The 17,925-nt window shown below is 54.1% G+C and overlaps 1 protein-coding gene across 2 annotated transcripts in view; it reads left to right on the top strand.

The window, feature by feature from the left end:
• LOC139240189 (transcription factor 12-like) overlaps positions 1-17,925 on the top strand; it is a 142,151-nt gene that overhangs the window by 62,990 nt on the left and 61,236 nt on the right. For both annotated transcript variants that reach the window (XM_070868623.1, XM_070868622.1), the window contains exons 2-5: positions 8,708-8,810; positions 10,173-10,312; positions 15,458-15,587; positions 15,726-15,790. In XM_070868623.1, the coding sequence (XP_070724724.1) occupies positions 8,708-8,810; positions 10,173-10,312; positions 15,458-15,587; positions 15,726-15,790 (438 nt within the window). The remainder of the gene's footprint in view (positions 1-8,707; positions 8,811-10,172; positions 10,313-15,457; positions 15,588-15,725; positions 15,791-17,925) is intronic.

Here is a 17,925-nt window from a genome sequence, read left to right as displayed (position 1 = left end):
TCGGTGCGAGTTAGGACACAGGGCAGCGAGCACAGGGGGTGATGGGTGAGCGGGACTCGGTGCGAGTTAGGGCACAGGGGGTGATGGGTGAGCGGGACTCGGTGCGAGTTATGACACGGGGCAGCGAGCACGGGGTGATGGGTGAGCGGGACTCTGCAAGTTAGGACACGGGGGCAGCGAGCACAGGGGGTGATGGGTGAGTGGGACTCGGTGCGAGTTAGGACACGGGGGCAGTGAGCACAGGGGGTGATGGGTGAGTGGGACTCGGTGCGAGTTAGGACACGGGGCAGCGAGCACGGCGGGGTGATGGGTGAGCGGGACTTGGTGCGAGTTAGGACACGGAGGCAGCGAGCACAGGGGGTGATGGGTGAGCGGGACTCTGCAAGTTAGGACACGGTGGGGCATCCGAGTTTTGGATCACCTCGAGTTTTGGATCACCTCGAGTGTTGGATCACCTCTAGCTTATGTCGAGTAGAATGTTGGAATGGTGAAGTCGCGAGGTAACGAAGGCACGGATGAGGGCTTCAGCAGCGGATGAGCTGAGACGGGCGATATTACGGAGATGGAACTGTAGCACCGAAGGTGGGAAAGTAAGCTGTGAGGCGGGCACAAAGAGCCTGCAAAGGCATATCGTCAGGTTAAGTGACGGGCAATAAGGTGGCAGTGGAGTATAATATAGGAAGTCGAGAGTAGAGTTAAAGAACGGTTACAGCACAGGAGGATCCCATTCGGCCCGTCGAGCCCGTGCTGGCTCTCTGCAAGAGCTCTTCAGCCAGTCCCACTCCCCCCGCCCTTTCCCCGGAGCCCTGCACATATTTACCCTTCAGATACTTATCCAACTCCCTTTTGAAAGCCGCGATTGAGTCTTGCCTCCACCACCCTCTCCGTCAGCGCATTCCAGATCCTAACCACTCGCTGCGTAAACAAAGTGTTTCCATCCCGTCACCTTTGGTTCTTTCTGCCAATCGCCTTAAATCCGTGTCCTCTGGTTCACAGAATATTTTTGAAATGGTGAGAAACTATTAAGTGTTGATGTTCAGAGAGAGTTAGGTGTCCTCGTACAGGGAACACAGAAGGCTGGCACGCAGCTCCAGCAAGCAATTCGGAAGGCAAATGCCCCTGCCTCCGCTCTTCTGCTGAAACCCTCATTCATGCCTCTAGACTTGACTATTCCAACTCACTCCTGGCTGGCTGTTCACATTCCACACTGCGTAAACTTGAAGTCATGCAAAACTCAGCAGCCCCGTGCCCTAACTCGCACCGAGTCCCGCTCACCCATCACCCCCTGTGGTCGCTGCCCCATGTCCTAACTCGCACCGAGTCCCGCTCACCCATCACCCCCTGTGCTCGCTGCCCCGTGTCCTAACTCGCACCGAGTCCCGCTCACCCATCACCCCCTGTGCTCACTGACCCGTGTCCTAACTCGCACCGAGTCCCACTCACCCAGCACCCCCTGTGCTCGCTGCCCCGTGTCCTAACTCGCACCGAGTCCCGCTCACCCATCACCCCCTGTGCTCGCTGCCCCGTGTCCTAACTCGCACCGAGTCCCGCTCACCCATCACCCCCTGTGCTCGCTGCCCCGTGTCCTAACTCGCACCGAGTCCCGCTCACCCATCACCCCCTGTGCTCACTGCCCCGTGCCCTAACTTGCACCGAGTCCCGCTCACCCATCACCCCCTGTGCTCACTGCCCCGTGCCCTAACTCGCACCCAGTCCCGCTCACCCATCACCCCCTGTGCTCGCTGCCCCGTGTCCTAACTCGCACCGAGTCCCGCTCACCCATCACCCCCTGTGCTCACTGACCTACATTGGCTCCCAATTACACAACGCCTTGATTTCAAAATTCTCATCCTTGTTTACAAATCACTCCATGGACTTGCCCCTCCCTATCTCCGTAAACTTTTTCAGCCTCACAATCCCACAAGATGTCTGCGCTCCTCAAATTCTGGCTTCTTGAACATCCCTCATTATAACTGCTCAACCATCAGAGGACATGCCTTCAGCTGCCTGGGCCCTAAGCTCGGGAACTCTCCCTCTCCCCTCCACCCAAACCTCTCCGCCTCTCTTTCCTCTTTTAAGACACTCGTTAAAACCTACCTCTTTAAACAAGCTTTTGATTATCTGCCTTAATTTCTGTCGGAGGGGCGGTGCTGAGGGAGCGCCACACTGTCGGAGGGGCAGTACTGAGGGAGAGCCACACTGTTGGAGGGGCAGTACTGAGGGAGAGCCACACTGTCGGAGGGGAGGTACTGAGGTAGCACCGCACTGTCGGAGGAGCAGTACTGAGGCCCAGTGTTTATCCCTCAACCAACTAAAAACAGATAATCTGGGTCATTATCACGTTGCTGTTTATGGGAGCTTGCTGTGTGCATGTTGGCTGCCGCGTTTCCCACATTATAGCAGTGACTACACTCCGAAAAAGTACTTAATTGGTTTTAAAGTGCTTTGAGACGTCTTGAGATTCATAAAGAAGCTGTATTATTCAAGTTCTTATTGGGCAGGTAGCTATTCCTGTCAAATGTTTAGTTATCCGTGTTTCTGTGGCACTGGACTGCCTTACTGTTAGTAAACAGCTGCTAACAATTTTTCTCACACATTCACCTTGTTCTCTCTCCCTGCAAAACATGCTGCTCACACTCACTCATTCTCTCTGACATTCTCTCTCTCTCTCTCTCTCTCTCTCCTCTCTCTCTCACTCTCCTCACCACCTCACTCTCTCTCCTCACTCTCTGACTCACCCCCTCACTCACTCTGTCTGACTCTTATTCACCTCACCCCTCCTTCCCTGCTCTATGGCCCTTAGTTGAGGCTTCTCACCACTGAGTCAGCACAGACAGTGGGGTGGGGGGGCGGGGTCTCGACGCACGGCTGGAGCATCACCTGTTCCACGGGGCTGGCTGACTGCGCAGAGGCCGCAGTTACCCATCGAACTACACGGGACGGGATTGTTAAATGGGCCGATTACTCCCAGGGGCTGCTGCTCTGTGTGGAGTGGGAGGGAACTAGGGGTTGAACTGCTGCCAAGAATGAAGGCATCTTGTGATGGAGTGGCTGACAGCCCTGGAGTCAGGGAGACTGCCGCCAGTGCATATCCTGGCTCGATGCGCACAACACAAACCACTCCTGAATCCAAAGCCGAAGCAGCGGCCTTTTATTCCTATCCAGCTCCAACTTGTATTGTGTCAAGCTTCCCTGTCCTATCACTCATCATTTTTTCCATTTTTTTTTTCTTGGCCAATATTATTTCCTTCCCTCCTCTCCCAAGAGCACTGGAGCTTCTAGAACCATGCACAAGTAGTCGCTCCTTGCGCCTGAGCCTAAACAATGAGGCCTGACTATGGCTATTCGACTGCAGGGGCATCACGGCCGAGCTGAATCCTGCCTTCACATGCCCGAATGCGCGCACTTTGTAGCGGGGGTTCCCCGGAGAGCGATCAGGAGCAGGAACCTCGAGTGATTGCCTTGTTTTGTTTTTCTCTCATAACCCCCACCCCCAAAGCTCTGCCGACCCCGTGTCCTAACTCGCACCGGGTTCCTGCTCGCCCATCAGCCCACCCAGGCTCGCTGACCTACCATTGGCCTCCGGGTCTGGCAGTGCTTCCGATTTTTCAAATCCCTCCGTGGGCTCACCTTTTCTTCCCCCCCCCCCCCGCCGCCCCCCCCCTCCCTGCAATCTCTGTAACCTCCTCCAGCCCTTATACCCTCCGCCATCTCTGCTCCCCTCCAATTCCGGCCTCTTGCCCAATCCCCTGATTTCCATCGCTCCACATTGGCGGCCATGCTTTTAGCTGCCTGAGCCCTAACCTCCCTAAACCACTCTACCCTTCTCTCCTCCTTTAAGACGCTCCTTAAAGCCGAACTCTTTGACCCAGCTCCTGTTCTAATATCTCCTTATGTGGCTCGGTGTCCGATTTTGTCTGATAACCGCTCCTGTGAAGCGCCTTGGGACATCTTGCTACATTAAAGGCGCTACCTAAATGCAGATTGCTGTTGTATATACTGCGTCTGGAAAAAACTGAAGTCTGTTACTTGGTGCTTATGTGGGTCTTCACACTTGTCTAGGTGGCACAAAGTCAGATGGGCAGTATATTTATTGAGGAAATGTTAAGTTTAAAGAGATTTTATTAATGGTTTATTTTCCATGAGCTGTTAAATTACAAAGTAATCACTGCTGGCAGTAGCCTCTCAATGAATCAGTGCTGTCACTGGGTCTATTGGTACCAATATACTGCAGGAGAAACTAAAGACAAGTGTACTGTAACGTCAGGCGATTATCTCAAAGTGCTTTTACAGTGTCTGCTGCGGCTCAGTGGGCAGCACTTTCTATCGCCTCGGAAGGATGTGGGTTCGAACCCACTTGGACTTGAGCACAAATTCCTGGCCGACTTTCCCAGTGCAGTGCCGAGGAGCGCCGCACTGTCGGAGGGGTGGTACAGAGGGAGTGCTGCACTGTCGGAGGGGTGGTACAGAGGGAGTGCGCTGTCGGAGGGGTGGTACAGAGGGAGTGCTGCACTGTCGGAGGGGTGGTACAGAGGGAGTGCGCTGTCGGAGGGGTGGTACAGAGGGAGTGCTGCACTGTCGGAGGGGTGGTACAGAGGGAGTGCGCTGTCGGAGGGGTGGTACAGAGGGAGTGCTGCACTGTCGGAGGGGTGGTACAGAGGGAGTGCGCTGTCGGAGGGGCGGTAGTGAGGGAGCGCTGAACTGTCGGAGGGACAGTATTGAGGGAGCGCCATACTGTGCTGTCGGAGGGGCGGTGCTGAGGGAGCGCTGAACTGTTGGAGGGACAGTATTGAGGGAGCGCTGTCGGAGTGGCAGTACCGAGGGAGCGACGTACTGCGCTGTCGGAGGGGCGGTACCAAGGGAGCGCCACACTGTCGGAGGGGCGGTGCTGAGGGAGCACCGCACTGTCGGAGGGGCGGTACTGAAGGAGTGTCGGAGGGGCGGTGCCGAGGGAGCGCCGTACTGCGTTGTCGGAGGGGTGGTGCTGAGGGAGTGTCGGAGGGGCGGCACTGAGGGAGCGCCGCACTGCGTTGTCGGAGGGGTGGTGCTGAGGGAGCGCCGCACTGTCGGAGGGGCAGTACTGAGGGAGTGCCGCACTGTCGGAGGGGCGGTACTGAGGGAGCGCCGCATTGTCGGAGGGGCGGTACTGAGGGAGTGCCGCACTGTCGGAGGGGCAGTACTGAGGGAGCGCCGCATTGTCGGAGGGGCGGTACTGAGGGAGTGCCGCACTGTCGGAGGGGTGGTACTGAGGGAGCGCCGCACTGTCGGAGGGGCGGTACTGAGGGAGCGCTGCACTGTCGGAGGGGCTGTACTGAGGGAGCGCCGCACTGTCGGAGGGGCAGTACTGAGGGAGCGCCGCACTGTCGGAGGGGCAGTACCGAGGGAGCGACGTACTGCGCTGTCGGAGGGGCGGTACTGAGGGAGTGCCGCACTGTCGGAGGGGCAGTACTGAGGGAGCGCCGCACTGTCGGAGGGGCAGTACTGAGGGAGCGCCGCACTGTCGGAGGGGCGGTGCTGAGGGAGTGCCGCACTGTCGGAGGGGCGGTACTGAGGGAGCGCCGCAATGTCGGACGGGCGGTGCTGAGGGAGTGCCGCACTGTCGGAGGTGCCGTCTTTCGGATGAGACGTTAAACCCAAGGCCCCGTCTGCCCTCTCGGGTGGATATAAAAGATCTCTCGCCATTTCAAAGAAGAGCAGGGGAACCTCACGGCGAATGAAATACTTTTGGAGCGTTGTCACTGTTGTAGTGTGGGAGTGTAAGCCAGGATCTTATTAAATGGCGAAGCAGGCCCGAGGCCTACTTCTACTCCTAATTCTTATGGTCTCTTATTCATCCCCCCCCCCCCCAATGTTTGGTCAAGAGCAGTGAGTCCTCCCGATATTCTGGCCAACTCTCCTCAAACAATATAAGCGGAAAAGACAGATTCACAAGTCATTCATCTCTTTGCAGGTTCTGGGAATTGGAGTCTGGCTCCACCTGCAGCACCGAACCCAGCTTCACCATTGAAGCATCTTTAATTCAAGACAGACTTGCATTTATATAGCGCCTTTCACAACCTCGATGTCCCAAAGCGCTTTTCAGCCAATGAAGTACTTTTGGAGTGTGCTCACTGTTGTAATGTGGGAAACGTGGCAGCTCATTTGCGCACAGCAAGCTCCCACACACAGCGATGTGATAATGACCCGGATCATCTGTTTTAGTGATGTTGGTTGAGGGATAAATATTGGCCCCAGGACACCGGGGAGAACTCCCCCTGCTCTTCTTCCAATAGTGGCCCCGGGATCTTTTACATCCACCCGAGAGGGCAGACAGGGCCTCGGTTTAACGTCTCATCCGAAAGACGGCACCTCCGACAGTGCGGCGCTCCCTCCGTGCCGCCCCTCCGACAGTGCGGCGCTCCCTCCGTGCCGCCCCTCCGACAGTGCGGCGCTCCCTCAGTACTGCCCCTCCGACAGTGTGGCGCTCCCTCCGTGCCGCCCCTCCGACAGTGCGGCGCTCCCTCAGTACTGCCCCTCCGACAGTGCGGCGCTCCCTCAGTACTGCCCCTCCGACAGTGCGGCGCTCCCTCAGTACTGCCCCTCCGACAGCACAGTGCGGCGCTCCCTCAGTACTGCCCCTCCGACAGTGCGGCACTCCCTCAGTGCCGCCCCTCCGACAGTGCGGCACTCCCTCAGTGCCGCCCCTCCGACAGTGCGGCGCTCCCTCCGTGCCGCCCCTCCGACAGTGCGGCACTCCCTCAGTACTGCCCCTCCGACAGTGCGGCGCTCCCTCAGTACTGCCCCTCCGACAGTGCGGCGCTCCCTCAGTACTGCCCCTCCGACAGCACAGTGCGGCGCTCCCTCAGTACTGCCCCTCCGACAGCACAGTGCGGCGCTCCCTCAGTGCCGCCCCTCCGACAGTGCGGCACTCCCTCAGCACTGCACTGGGAATGTCAACCTGGATTTTGTGCTCCAGTCGCTGGAGTGGGACTCGAACCCACAACCTTCTGACTCGGAGACGAGAGAAAGTGCTACCGACTGAACCATGGCTGCGACCTCTGGTGACGGGAACCACTAGTTATTGCACAGCTGAACATACTCTCTCGAGCCCGAACACAAGCTTCAATGGGTACGAGCTCGATTTGTGCTGCTGGGTAATTTCAAGTGTGAACAAAAAGGAACGGCCAATATATTTCCAAGTCGGGATGGTGTGTGTGTGTGACTCGGAGGAGAACTTGGAGGTGGTTGTGTTCCCATGTTCTGCTGCCCTTGTCCTCCTCGGTGGTAGAGGTCGCGGGTTTGGGAGGTATGTGGTTTGGGAGATGTGTACGCATTTCCTGCCACGCTTCAATTACAGGCAAATTTATTCTAGTCAAATTTATTACAGCTTGATCGGCTTATATACAATTGTATATCAACTAGGTTTACTTTTTTTTTTAAAAAGTGTGTATAAAGAGAGAGAAAGTCGATTATTTCACACTGAGGTTGATTATCTTCAGTTGCAAGGGAAGTTTGCAAATTAAACTGGAGCCCAACATTTACAAGTGCTTAGCAATATGCAGCAATTAAACTCTAGCTGACCGTTTACTTCCAGCAATTCGTCAGCTGTGGGTAGCATCCTCAGCTCGACGTCAGAAGGTCGTGAGCTCAAGTCCCACTTCAAACACTGGAGCACAAAATTCGGGACGACACTCCCAGTGCCGGTGCTGAGGGAGTGCTGCACTGCCGGAGGTGCTGTCTTTCAAATGAGATGTTAAACCGAGGCCCCACGCCCACTATTTAGAAGAAGTGCAGGGGGAGTTCTCCCCGGTGTCCTGGGGCCACTATCCCTCAACCAACATCACTAAAACAGGATATCCGCGCAGTGCTTTTGTGGAATTAAAAAAAATAATATTCGTTCATGGGATTTGGGCGTCGCTGGCAAGGCCCGGCATTTATTGCCCGTCCCTAATCGCCCCTTGAGAAGGTGGTGGTGAGCCTCCTTCTTGAACCGCTGCAGTCCGTGTGGTGAAGGTGCTCCCACAGTGCTGTTAGGGAGGGAGTTCCAGGATTGTGACCCAGCGACGATGAAGGAACGGCCGATATATTTCCAAGTCGGGATGGTGTGTGACTGGGAGGGGAACGTGGAGGTGGTGGTGTTCCCATGCGCCTGCTGCCCTTGACCTTCTAGGCGGTAGAGGTCGCGGGTTTGGGAGGTGCTGCCGAAGAAGCCTTGGCGAGTTGCCGCGGTGCATCGTGTAGACGGTGCACACTGCAGCCACGGTGCGCCGGTGGTGGAGGGAGTGAGTGTTGAAGGTGGTGGGTAGCGTGCCCATCGAGCGGGGCTGCTTTGTCCTGGATGGTATCGAGCTTCTCGAGTGTTGTTGGAGCTGCAACTCATCCAGGCAAGTGGAGAGTGTTCCATCACACTCCTGACTTGTGCCTTGTAGATGGTGGGAGAGGCTTTGGGGAGTCAGGGGGTGAGACACTGGCCGCAGAATACCCAGCCTCTGACCTGCTTTTGTGGCCACGTTATTTATGTGGCTAGTCCAGTGAAATCTCTGGTCAATGGTGACCTCCCCAGGATGCTGCTGTGCGCACGATACGAGCCAGGTTAGCTGGTGGACATCACTAACCTGCACCAGACCCCACACTACCTGTGAGTGACAAGATACACGATCTGCCTGTCATCTTTGATTATACAACGTAATCATTCTTTTTTTCTCTCTTCCCTCTTGTTCTTCTGTAGGTCTATGCCCAGTCCCAGAACTCCGACGAATTTCGCGAGTCTTCCAGTTATCCGTCTCCCAAAGCTCCCAGCAGTATGTTTTCCAGCTCGTTCCTTTTGCCAGGTAAGGTGACTGTGCAGTTTGGCGAACGTTTACAGTGCCAGTGCTGAGGGAGCACCGCACTGTCGGAGGGGCAGTGCTGAGGGAGTGCCGCACTGTCGGAGGGGCGGTGCTGAGGGAGCGCCGCACTGTCGGAGGGGCGGTACTGAGGGAGCGCCGCACTGTCGGAGGGGCGGTGCTGAGGGAGCGCCGCACTGTCGGAGGGGCGGTACTGAGGGAGCGCCGCACTGTCGGAGGGGCGGTACTGAGGGAGCGCCGCACTGTCGGAGGGGCGGTGCTGAGGGAGCGCCGCACTGTCGGAGGGGCGGTGCTGAGGGAGCGCCGCACTGTCGGAGGGGCGGTGCTGAGGGAGCGCCGCACTGTCGGAGGGGCGGTGCTGAGGGAGCGCCGCACTGTCGGAGGGGCGGTGCTGAGGGAGCACCGCACTGTCGGAGGGGCGGTGCTGAGGGAGCACCGCACTGTCGGGGGGGCAGTACTGAGGGAGCGACACACTGTTGGAGGGGCGGTACTGAGGGAGTGCCGCACTGTCGTAGGTGGCATCTTTCGGATGAGACATTAAACCGAGGCCCCTTCTGCCCTCTCGGGTGAATGAAAAAGATCTTTTGGCCACTATTTCAAAGAAGAGGAGAGGGGGGCGGGGTGGGGGGAGTTCTCCCCGGTGTCCGGGGGCCAATATTTATCCCTCAACCAACATGATAAAAACAAATGATCTGGTCCTTATCACATTGCTGTGTGTGGGAGCTTGCTGTGCGCAAATTGAGCTGCCGCGTTTCCCACAATACAACAGTGACCACACTCCAAAGTATTTCCTTGGCTACAGAGCGCTTTGGTTGTGAAAGGCGCTATAGAAATCCCAAATCTTTCAAGTCATTTTTGGGCAGAGAAGGTTAAGGGGGAGATTTAATCGAGGGGTTCACTATCACGAGGGGTTTTGAGGAGTAAATCAGGAGAGACTGTTCCCGGGGACAGGAGGGTGGGTAACCAGGGGGACACAGATTGACGATAATCGGCGATGGAACCAGAGGGGGAGATGGGGAGAATGTGTTTTGACGCAGCGAGTTGTTGTGATCGGGAACGCGCTGCCTGAAAGGGCGGTGGGAGCAGATTCAATCGGGACTTTCAAACGGGGGAATTGGGTAAATACTGGGCGGGGAGAAATGTGCCGGGCTGTGGGGAAAGAGCAGGGGGGAGTGGGACTGATTGGATCGCTCTGTCACAGAGCCGGCCCAGCACGGGCTCCATGGGCCCAATGGGATCCTCCTGTGCGGCGAGATTCCATTCTATGTTGATGAAGGACGCGTCCTGGAAAATCGGGAATGGCTGCGATTTGTGGCGTTGAACTTTTTTCTTCTTTTTCCGTCGCAGATGGGCATCACAACTCCTCGGAACTGTGGGGGCCGTCTGGTGGGATCAGCCAAGCCAACTACGGGGGGGTTCCGGGTGGACCCTCATCACACATGAGTCAGGGAAACAACTACAGCAACCTCCACCCCCACGAGCGCCTGGTGAGATCCACCTTCACGTTTATTTGGTCGCTTCCTACGGCGAGGGGTTGGATAATATAAGAGCATGAGAATTAGGAGCAGGAGTTGGCCATTCGGCCCCTCGAGCCTGCTCTGCCATTTTAATAAGATCACGGCTGATCATCGACCTCAACTCCACTTTCCCGCCCGATCCCTCGATTTTCCCCCAGAGTCCAAAAATCTATCGATCTCAGCCTTGAATATACTCAATGATTGAGCCTCTGCTCTGGGGTAGAGAATCCCAAAGATTCACCACTCTCGGAGTGAAAAAATATCTCCTTGCAATGTATGCACCTGTGAGGATGCTCAAATAAAGCTCAACTGGTAATACTTTCCTGTGCGCTGGTTTGGGAATGCTAAAGCTGGGACTGTGTCTTTGGTGGAACTGTAACTGAGTGACCTCTGAAGATGTTCCCCAGTTACTAACTTTTCAAATGGAGCCCCTGTTGTAACGTTTTAAAGGCGGGAAGAGTTCGCTACTTGTATAACTTGATTTTTCTGGAACGGATTTCACTCTGGATGGTTTGTTCCGACTGTCTAATTTGATGACGTTTTCAATAAAATGTGTAGATTAGATATTAAGGGAATCGAGGGATATGGGGACAGATGACTGTAATGTATGTTCACAGGTTTGTAGAGCTATTGTGTTGTGAGTGGCTTAGCCAGTCACGCGATGTCCACAAGACTCAATAAAACCCCAGCCAGTTGGGTTCGGGGGATCCACGCTGGGGCAGGCGGTTGTGAGCCTGGTGGATGAACTGGTAATGTGCAGTGTGATTGTTAAACCTTTGCTCATAAACCAACTATTTCTTAATAGCAATGTCTCATTGAAACATAAAATTCTTGACAGGTTAGACGCAGGAAGAATGTTCCCGATGTTGGGGAAGTCCAGAACCAGGGGTCACAGTCTAAGGATAAGGGGTAAGCCATTTAGGACCAAGATGAGGAGAAACTTCTTCACTCAGAGAGTGGTGAACCTGTGGAATTCTCTACCACAAAGTTGTTGAGGCCAGTTCGTTGGATATATTCAAAAGGGAGTTAGATGTGGCCCTTACGGCTAAAGGGATCAAGGGGTATGGAGAGAAAGCAGGAATGGGATACTGAAGTTGCATGATCATACTGAATGGTGGTGCAGGCTCGAAGGGCCGAATGGCCTGCTCCTGCACCTATTTTCTATGTTTCGATGTTGCTACGAATTCTTAAGCAAAGAACCGGTGAAGCAAATACATTATACTCCTTATCTCAGTCCTAAATGGCCGACCCCTTATCCTGAGGACTGTGACCCCCAGTTCTAGACACTCCAGTCAGGGGGAAACAAGCCTCTCAGCATCTACCCTGTTAATCCCCCTCCGAATCGTATTTGTTTCAATGAGATCGCCTCTCATTCTTCTAAACTCCAGAGAGCATCGGCTCAATCTCTCCTCACAGGACAATCCTCTCATCCCAGGAATCAGTCTAGTGAACATAAGAGCATAAGAAATAGGAGCAGGAGTCGGCCATAAGGCCCCTCGAGCCTGCTCCGCCATTTAATACGATCATGGTTGATCCGATCATGGACTCAGCTCCACTTCCCTGCCCGCTCCCCATAACCTCTCATCCCCTTATCATTTAAGAAACTGTCTCTTTCTGTCTTAAATTTATTCAATGTCCCAGCTTCCACAGATTCACAACCCTCAGAGAAGAAATTTCTCCTCATCTCAGTTTTAAATGGGCGGCCCCTTATTCTAAGATCGTGCCCCCCTAGTTCTAGTCTCCCCTTCATCCCGAGGATCATTCAAATGGGGTGGTTGTTGATGCTTGTCTCCTCCGCCCTTGGCTCATCCCCTGGTGCTGGAAGCAACCACTGCACAGAGGGCAGTGGGTCGAGAAGCACCCCAGCTCACCCTACCGGGTGGTCTCTCAACCTGAACCCCCTGGGTGGCTCAAGGTGACCATCCGCGCCCACCCTCCATCCTCTTCCCAGCCTCCACTCGGTGTCTCCGCTCAATGTCACATAGAGACATAGAAAATAGGTGCAGGAGCAGGCCATTCGGCCCTTCGAGCCCGCACCACCATTCAATATGATCAGGGCTGATCATGCAACTTCAGTACCCCATTCCTGCTTTCTCTCCATACCCCTCGATCCCTTCAACCGTAACGGCCTCATCTAACTCCCTTTTGAATATATCTAATGAACTGGCCTCAACAACTCTCTGCGGTAGAGAATTCCACAGGTTCACAATTCTCTGAGTGAAGAAGTTTCTCCTCATCTCGGTCCTAAATGGCTTACCCCTTATCCTTAGACTGTGACCCCTGGTTCTGGACTTCCCCAACATCGGGAACATTCTTCCTGCATCTAACCTGTCCAATCCCGTCAGAATTTTATATGCTTCTATGAGATCCCCTCTCATTCTTCTAAATTCCAGTGAATACAAGCCTAGTCGATCCAGTCTCTCCTCATATGTCAGTCCTGCCATCCCGGGAATCAGTCTGGTGAACCTTCGCTGCACTCCCTCAATAGCAAGAATGTCCTTCCTCAGATTAGGAGACCAAAACTGAACACAATATTCAAAGTGTGGTCTCGCCAAAGCCCTGTACAACTGCAGAAAGACCTCCCTGCCCCTGTACTCAAATCCCCTCGCTATGAAGGCCAACATGCCATTTGCTTTCTTAACTGCCTGCTGTACCTGCATGCCAACTTTCAATGACACCCAGGTCTCGTTGCACATCCCTTTTTCCTAATCTGTCACCATTCAGATAATAATCTGCCTTCCCCAAGTGGGTTCAGGAGCCCGAGTTGCAGGAGATCCCGAGGAGGATGCCCTCCACTCCCCCGACCCAAGCCTCGATAGTGAGATCTCAGTCGGCCATTCTTCTATGGGAGGCATCACATCCAATCCGATCATGAACTCCGTGTCGCTGGATAACCATCGGAAACAGGAATCCTGGCTGATTCTAACCCAGGGGCGCTGAGGGTAATCGTCGGACCTTTCTCCAACACCCAGGCTGTGATCAGCAAATCCCTCCTTTTCCCGCCACTCCTGTGTGTCAGTCGGGAATTGAATCTTGGACGTGCCTGGCCTGGGTTGGCTTCAGCACACTGGCCTATTCGTCAACTGCGTCAGTTTGGGATCGTGTTTATAGAGTTGGTCAGTGGGTAGCACTGCACCTCTGAGTCAGAAAGTGATAGGTTCAAGTCCCACTCCGAGACTTGAGCTCAAAAATCCAGGCTGACACTCGCAGTGCAGTGCTGAGGGAGCGCCGCACTGTCGGAGGGGCGGTGCTGAGGGAGCACCGCACTGTCGAAGGGGCGGTGCTGAGGGAGCGCCGCACTGTCGGAGGGGCAGTGCTGAGGGAGCGCCGCACTGTCGGAGGGGCGGTGCTGAGGGAGCGCCGCACTGTCGGAGGGGCGGTGCTGAGGGAGCGCCGCACTGTCGGAGGTGCCGTTTGAGACGTTAAACCGAGGCCTCGTCTGCCCTCTCGGGTGGATGTAAAAGATCCCGGGGCCACTATTGGAAGAAGAGCAGGGGGAGTTCTCCCCGGTGTCCTGGGGCCAATATTTATTCCTCAACCAACATCACAAAAGTTTATCTGGTCAATATCTCAAGTGCCAATTGTGGGAGCTTGCTGTGCACAATTTAGCTGCTGCCTTTCCTACATTGCAACAGTGACTGCACTTCAAAAAGTACTTCATTTGCTGTAAAGCGCTTTGGGACGTCCAGGTTACTTAAAACCTACCTCTTTGACCAAGCTTTTGGTCATCTGCAGTAATTTCTTCTTATGCGGCTCGGTGTCAAATTTATCTATTTTGTCTTGTATCACTGCTGTGAAGCGCCTTGAGACGTTTTACTACGTTAAAGGTGCTATATAAACACAAGTTGTTGCTGTATAAATGCATTTACTATATACAGTAAAATATCTTGTACATATGAATGAGCAGGGAAGTCTTGCTACAGTTATACAGGGTATTGGTGAGGCCACACCTGGAGTACTGCGTGCAGTTTTGGTTTCCATATTTACGAAAGGATATACTTTGCTTTGGAGGCAGTTCAGAGAAGGTTCACTCGGTTGATCCCGGGGATGAGGGGGTTGACTTATGAGGAAAGGTTGAGGAGGTTGGGCCTCTACTCATTGGAATTCAGAAGAATGAGAGGTGATCTTATCGAAACGTATCAGATTATGAGGGGGCTTGACAAGGTGGATGCAGAGAGGATGTTTCCACTGATGGGGGAGACTAGAACTAGGGGGCATGGTCTTAGAATAAGGAGCCGCCCATTTAAAACTGAGATGAGGAGGAATTTCTTCTCTCAGAGGGTTGTAAATCTGGAATTCGCTGCCTCAGAGAGCTGTGGAGGCTGGGACATTGAATAAATTTAAGACAGAGATAGACAGTTTCTTAACCGATAAGGGGATAAGGAGGCGGGCAGGGAAGTGGAGCTGAGTCCATGATCTCCATTTTTGGTGGTCTAATCTGAGGAAGGACGTTCTTGCTATTGAGGGAGTGCAGCGAAGGTTCACCAGACTGATTCCCGGGATGGCAGGACTGACATATGAGGAGAGACTGGATCGACTAGGCTTATATTCACTGGAATTTAGAAGAATGAGAGGGGATCTCATAGAAACATTTAAAATTCTGACGGGACTGGACAGGTTAGAAGCAGGGAGAATGTTCCCGATGTTGGGGAAGTCCAGAACCAGGGGTCACGGTCTAAGGAGAAGGGGTAAGCCATTTAGGACCGAGATGAGGAGAAACTTCTGCATTCAGAGAATTGTGAACCTGTGGAATTCTCTACCACAAAAAGTTGTTGAGGCCAGTTCGTTAGATATATTCAAAAGGGAGTTAGAAGTGGCCCTTACGGATAAAGGGGTATGGAGAGAAAGCAGGAATGGGGTACTGAAGTTGCATGATCATATTGAATGGCGGTGCAGACTTGAAGGGCCGAATGGCCTACTCCTGCACCTATTTTCTATGTTTCTCTTGCATCAGCCATGATTGTATTAAATGGCGGAGCAGGCTCAAAGGGCCAAATGGCCGACTCCTGCTCCTATTTCTTATGTTCATATATATAATATAATACAAGCTAACCAGCGCTGGGCAGTCAGTCTCAGAATGCCTTCTAACTCGCTCGTGCCCTCCCTGTATTACAGCCCTACCCGCCATCAGATGTTACCGCTACTCTTCCGCCCGTGGCTAGCTTCCACCGGAGCAGCAGCAGCTCAACGCAGTTTGTCACGTCCTCCCACACACCGCCGTTAACCACTTCGGAAAGCCTGATGGGTAGGTCTTGAAGCCGGTCGGAGCCCAGGGGATGAGGGACTTGCTGTGTTTGTGACGTGTGATCGCTGTTCTTGGCCCCTTACTGAGTAAATGCCTGTCTTGTCTTTTTTTTTTTGTTGTTTTGGTGGGGGAATGCAGGGAGCAGAGGAACCACAGCCGGAAGCTCACAGACCGGAGACGCTCTGGGGAAGGCCCTGGCCTCGGTAAGTGGCAAAATGACTCGGCCTCCCGCCTGTTTCTCAACCGGTATCTGTGAAAACCCACCTGTGGGACACCGGCCCTGCAGCCTCAGTGCGAAAGCTGCACTGCCTCCCGGGCTGTCTGTCCTTCTCTATAAAGTTGAGGAGAGCTTTGGGCATGCCAGCAATAAATCCCTGGTAATACAGATCCATTTCCCCTTCAAGAAGTGAACTGTTATCAAACTGAGAGAATGGTAACTTGTAGGGACTGGTGTTCAGGTGAATTGGAAACATAGAAAATAGGTGCAGGAGCAGGCCATTCGAGCCTGCACCACCATTCAATATGATCATGGCTGATCATGCAACTTCAGTACCCCATTCCTGCTTTCTCTCCATACCCCTTGATCCCTTTAGCCGTAAGGGCCACATCTAACTTCCTTTTGAATATGTCCAATGAACTGGCCTCAACAACTTTCTGTGGCAGAGAATTCCACAGGTTCACCACTCTCTGAATGAAAAATATCTGGGTGCGTGCGTGTTCCCGTGTGTGAGCGTGTGTGTTTCTGCACGTATATCTGTCTGTCTTTGTTTCGGTGTTTCAGCCTGTGCATGTGTGTTCCCGTGTGTGTGTTCCCGTGTGTTCGTGTTTCTGGGTGCGTGTATGTTTCTGCACGTATATCCATCTGTCTTTGTTGCGGTGTTTCAGTCTGTGCGTGTGTGAGTGAGCGTGCGTGTGTCTCTCCAGCTTCTGATATTCCAAAACTGAAGCCTGATAAAACCGTGCAGTAAACCAGCCCACTAGGGACTCTGGAAATCAAAGCAGTGTGGAAAGTTGGAGTAAACTTGCAAAATGTAGATTATAAATAAGAATGGGAGGTTATACCACTGTCGGGTGAGCTGTGACCACACTGTCCTGGAGCAGCACACTATGGGGTTATATTGACTTCACCCTCCCAAGCAGGCCCGCTTTACACCCTACCCTTTCAACTCAATGCAAATATAAAGTCGAGCGGCCTATCCAATTCTACCAGGTTCGCGCGGGTGAGTTCGGTTAAATAAGCATTGTATTGTAACTAGGAATGTGAGGCAGTGCCAGGTTCGGGAGGCTGCGATTTTATCAGTAGATTGGTTGCATGTGTTTCACTGGCCCATCGTGTGGGATATTGAGACGGTGCTTTGTGTTTGTGTTAGTGTTAGTGTGAGGGTGTGACATCCCCCTTACACCCGCGCACACCACCACCCCCCCCCATAGCGCGCACACCCACACATCCCTGCACACACACACACACACACCCCCCCCCCCCCCACAGCGCACACCCCCCAGCACACCATACCAACACCACCCCCCCCCCCCACCACGCGCAACCCCCCCACCCCCACGTGCACATTCTTACTCTCTCACACACAGTCTCACTCACACACATCATCATCATAGGTGGTCCCTCGAGCGAGGATGACTTGCTTCCACAAGAGTTCACAGATGTTTCAATGAAGGACCCGATGTTCCAGTCCTGAACTCCAATTGAGGGGGTGGAAGATGCCCGTGGGTGGATTTTTTTAACGTGGGGTGACCGTTGCACACCAGCCACCACACGGGGCTTGACAGAGCGAGGTCTTGGTCCAGGGGCAAGGGTTAACCAGGACGACTGGAGACCAGCTCTGCTGCACGGACCTAGTGCGCCCACATATCGCACAGTGTGGGCTGGGCCCGAGCTGCCCCTGGGTCCTTGGCTCTTCTGGGCCCCGTACCCTCATTCGCCGCACCTCCACCCACGATGTTCCAAGGCCCGGCGCTCCAGCTCTATTTATAGCCCCGACCTGCGGTGGTGTTTAAAACTAACGCCTGAACAGGGACACGCGCGCTCTCGCTCGCGTTCTGGCTCTCGCTCGCGTTCTGGCTCTCGCTCGCGCTTGCGTTCTCGCTCGCTCACGCACACTCTCGCTCGCGCGCACTCTCTCTCTCTCTCTCTCTCTCTCTCTCGCGCATGTGTGTGCTCGCACCAGCTGATTATATTTGCTCCTAACTCAACCCAGGGCTACTGGAGATTACGATAGCAGCCCCTCCTCATTGCCGCACTGGATGAGATGATTGAACTCCTTCCTCCCCATGTTAATGGGTGCGTCACCGTGATGGCAGGGCTCTGGGCTGAATCAGGGCG

The sequence above is a fragment of the Pristiophorus japonicus genome, chromosome 30, assembly GCF_044704955.1.
Source record: "Pristiophorus japonicus isolate sPriJap1 chromosome 30, sPriJap1.hap1, whole genome shotgun sequence".
Lineage (NCBI taxonomy): Eukaryota > Metazoa > Chordata > Chondrichthyes > Pristiophoridae > Pristiophorus > Pristiophorus japonicus.
This window is presented reverse-complemented; position numbering and strand designations above follow the sequence as displayed.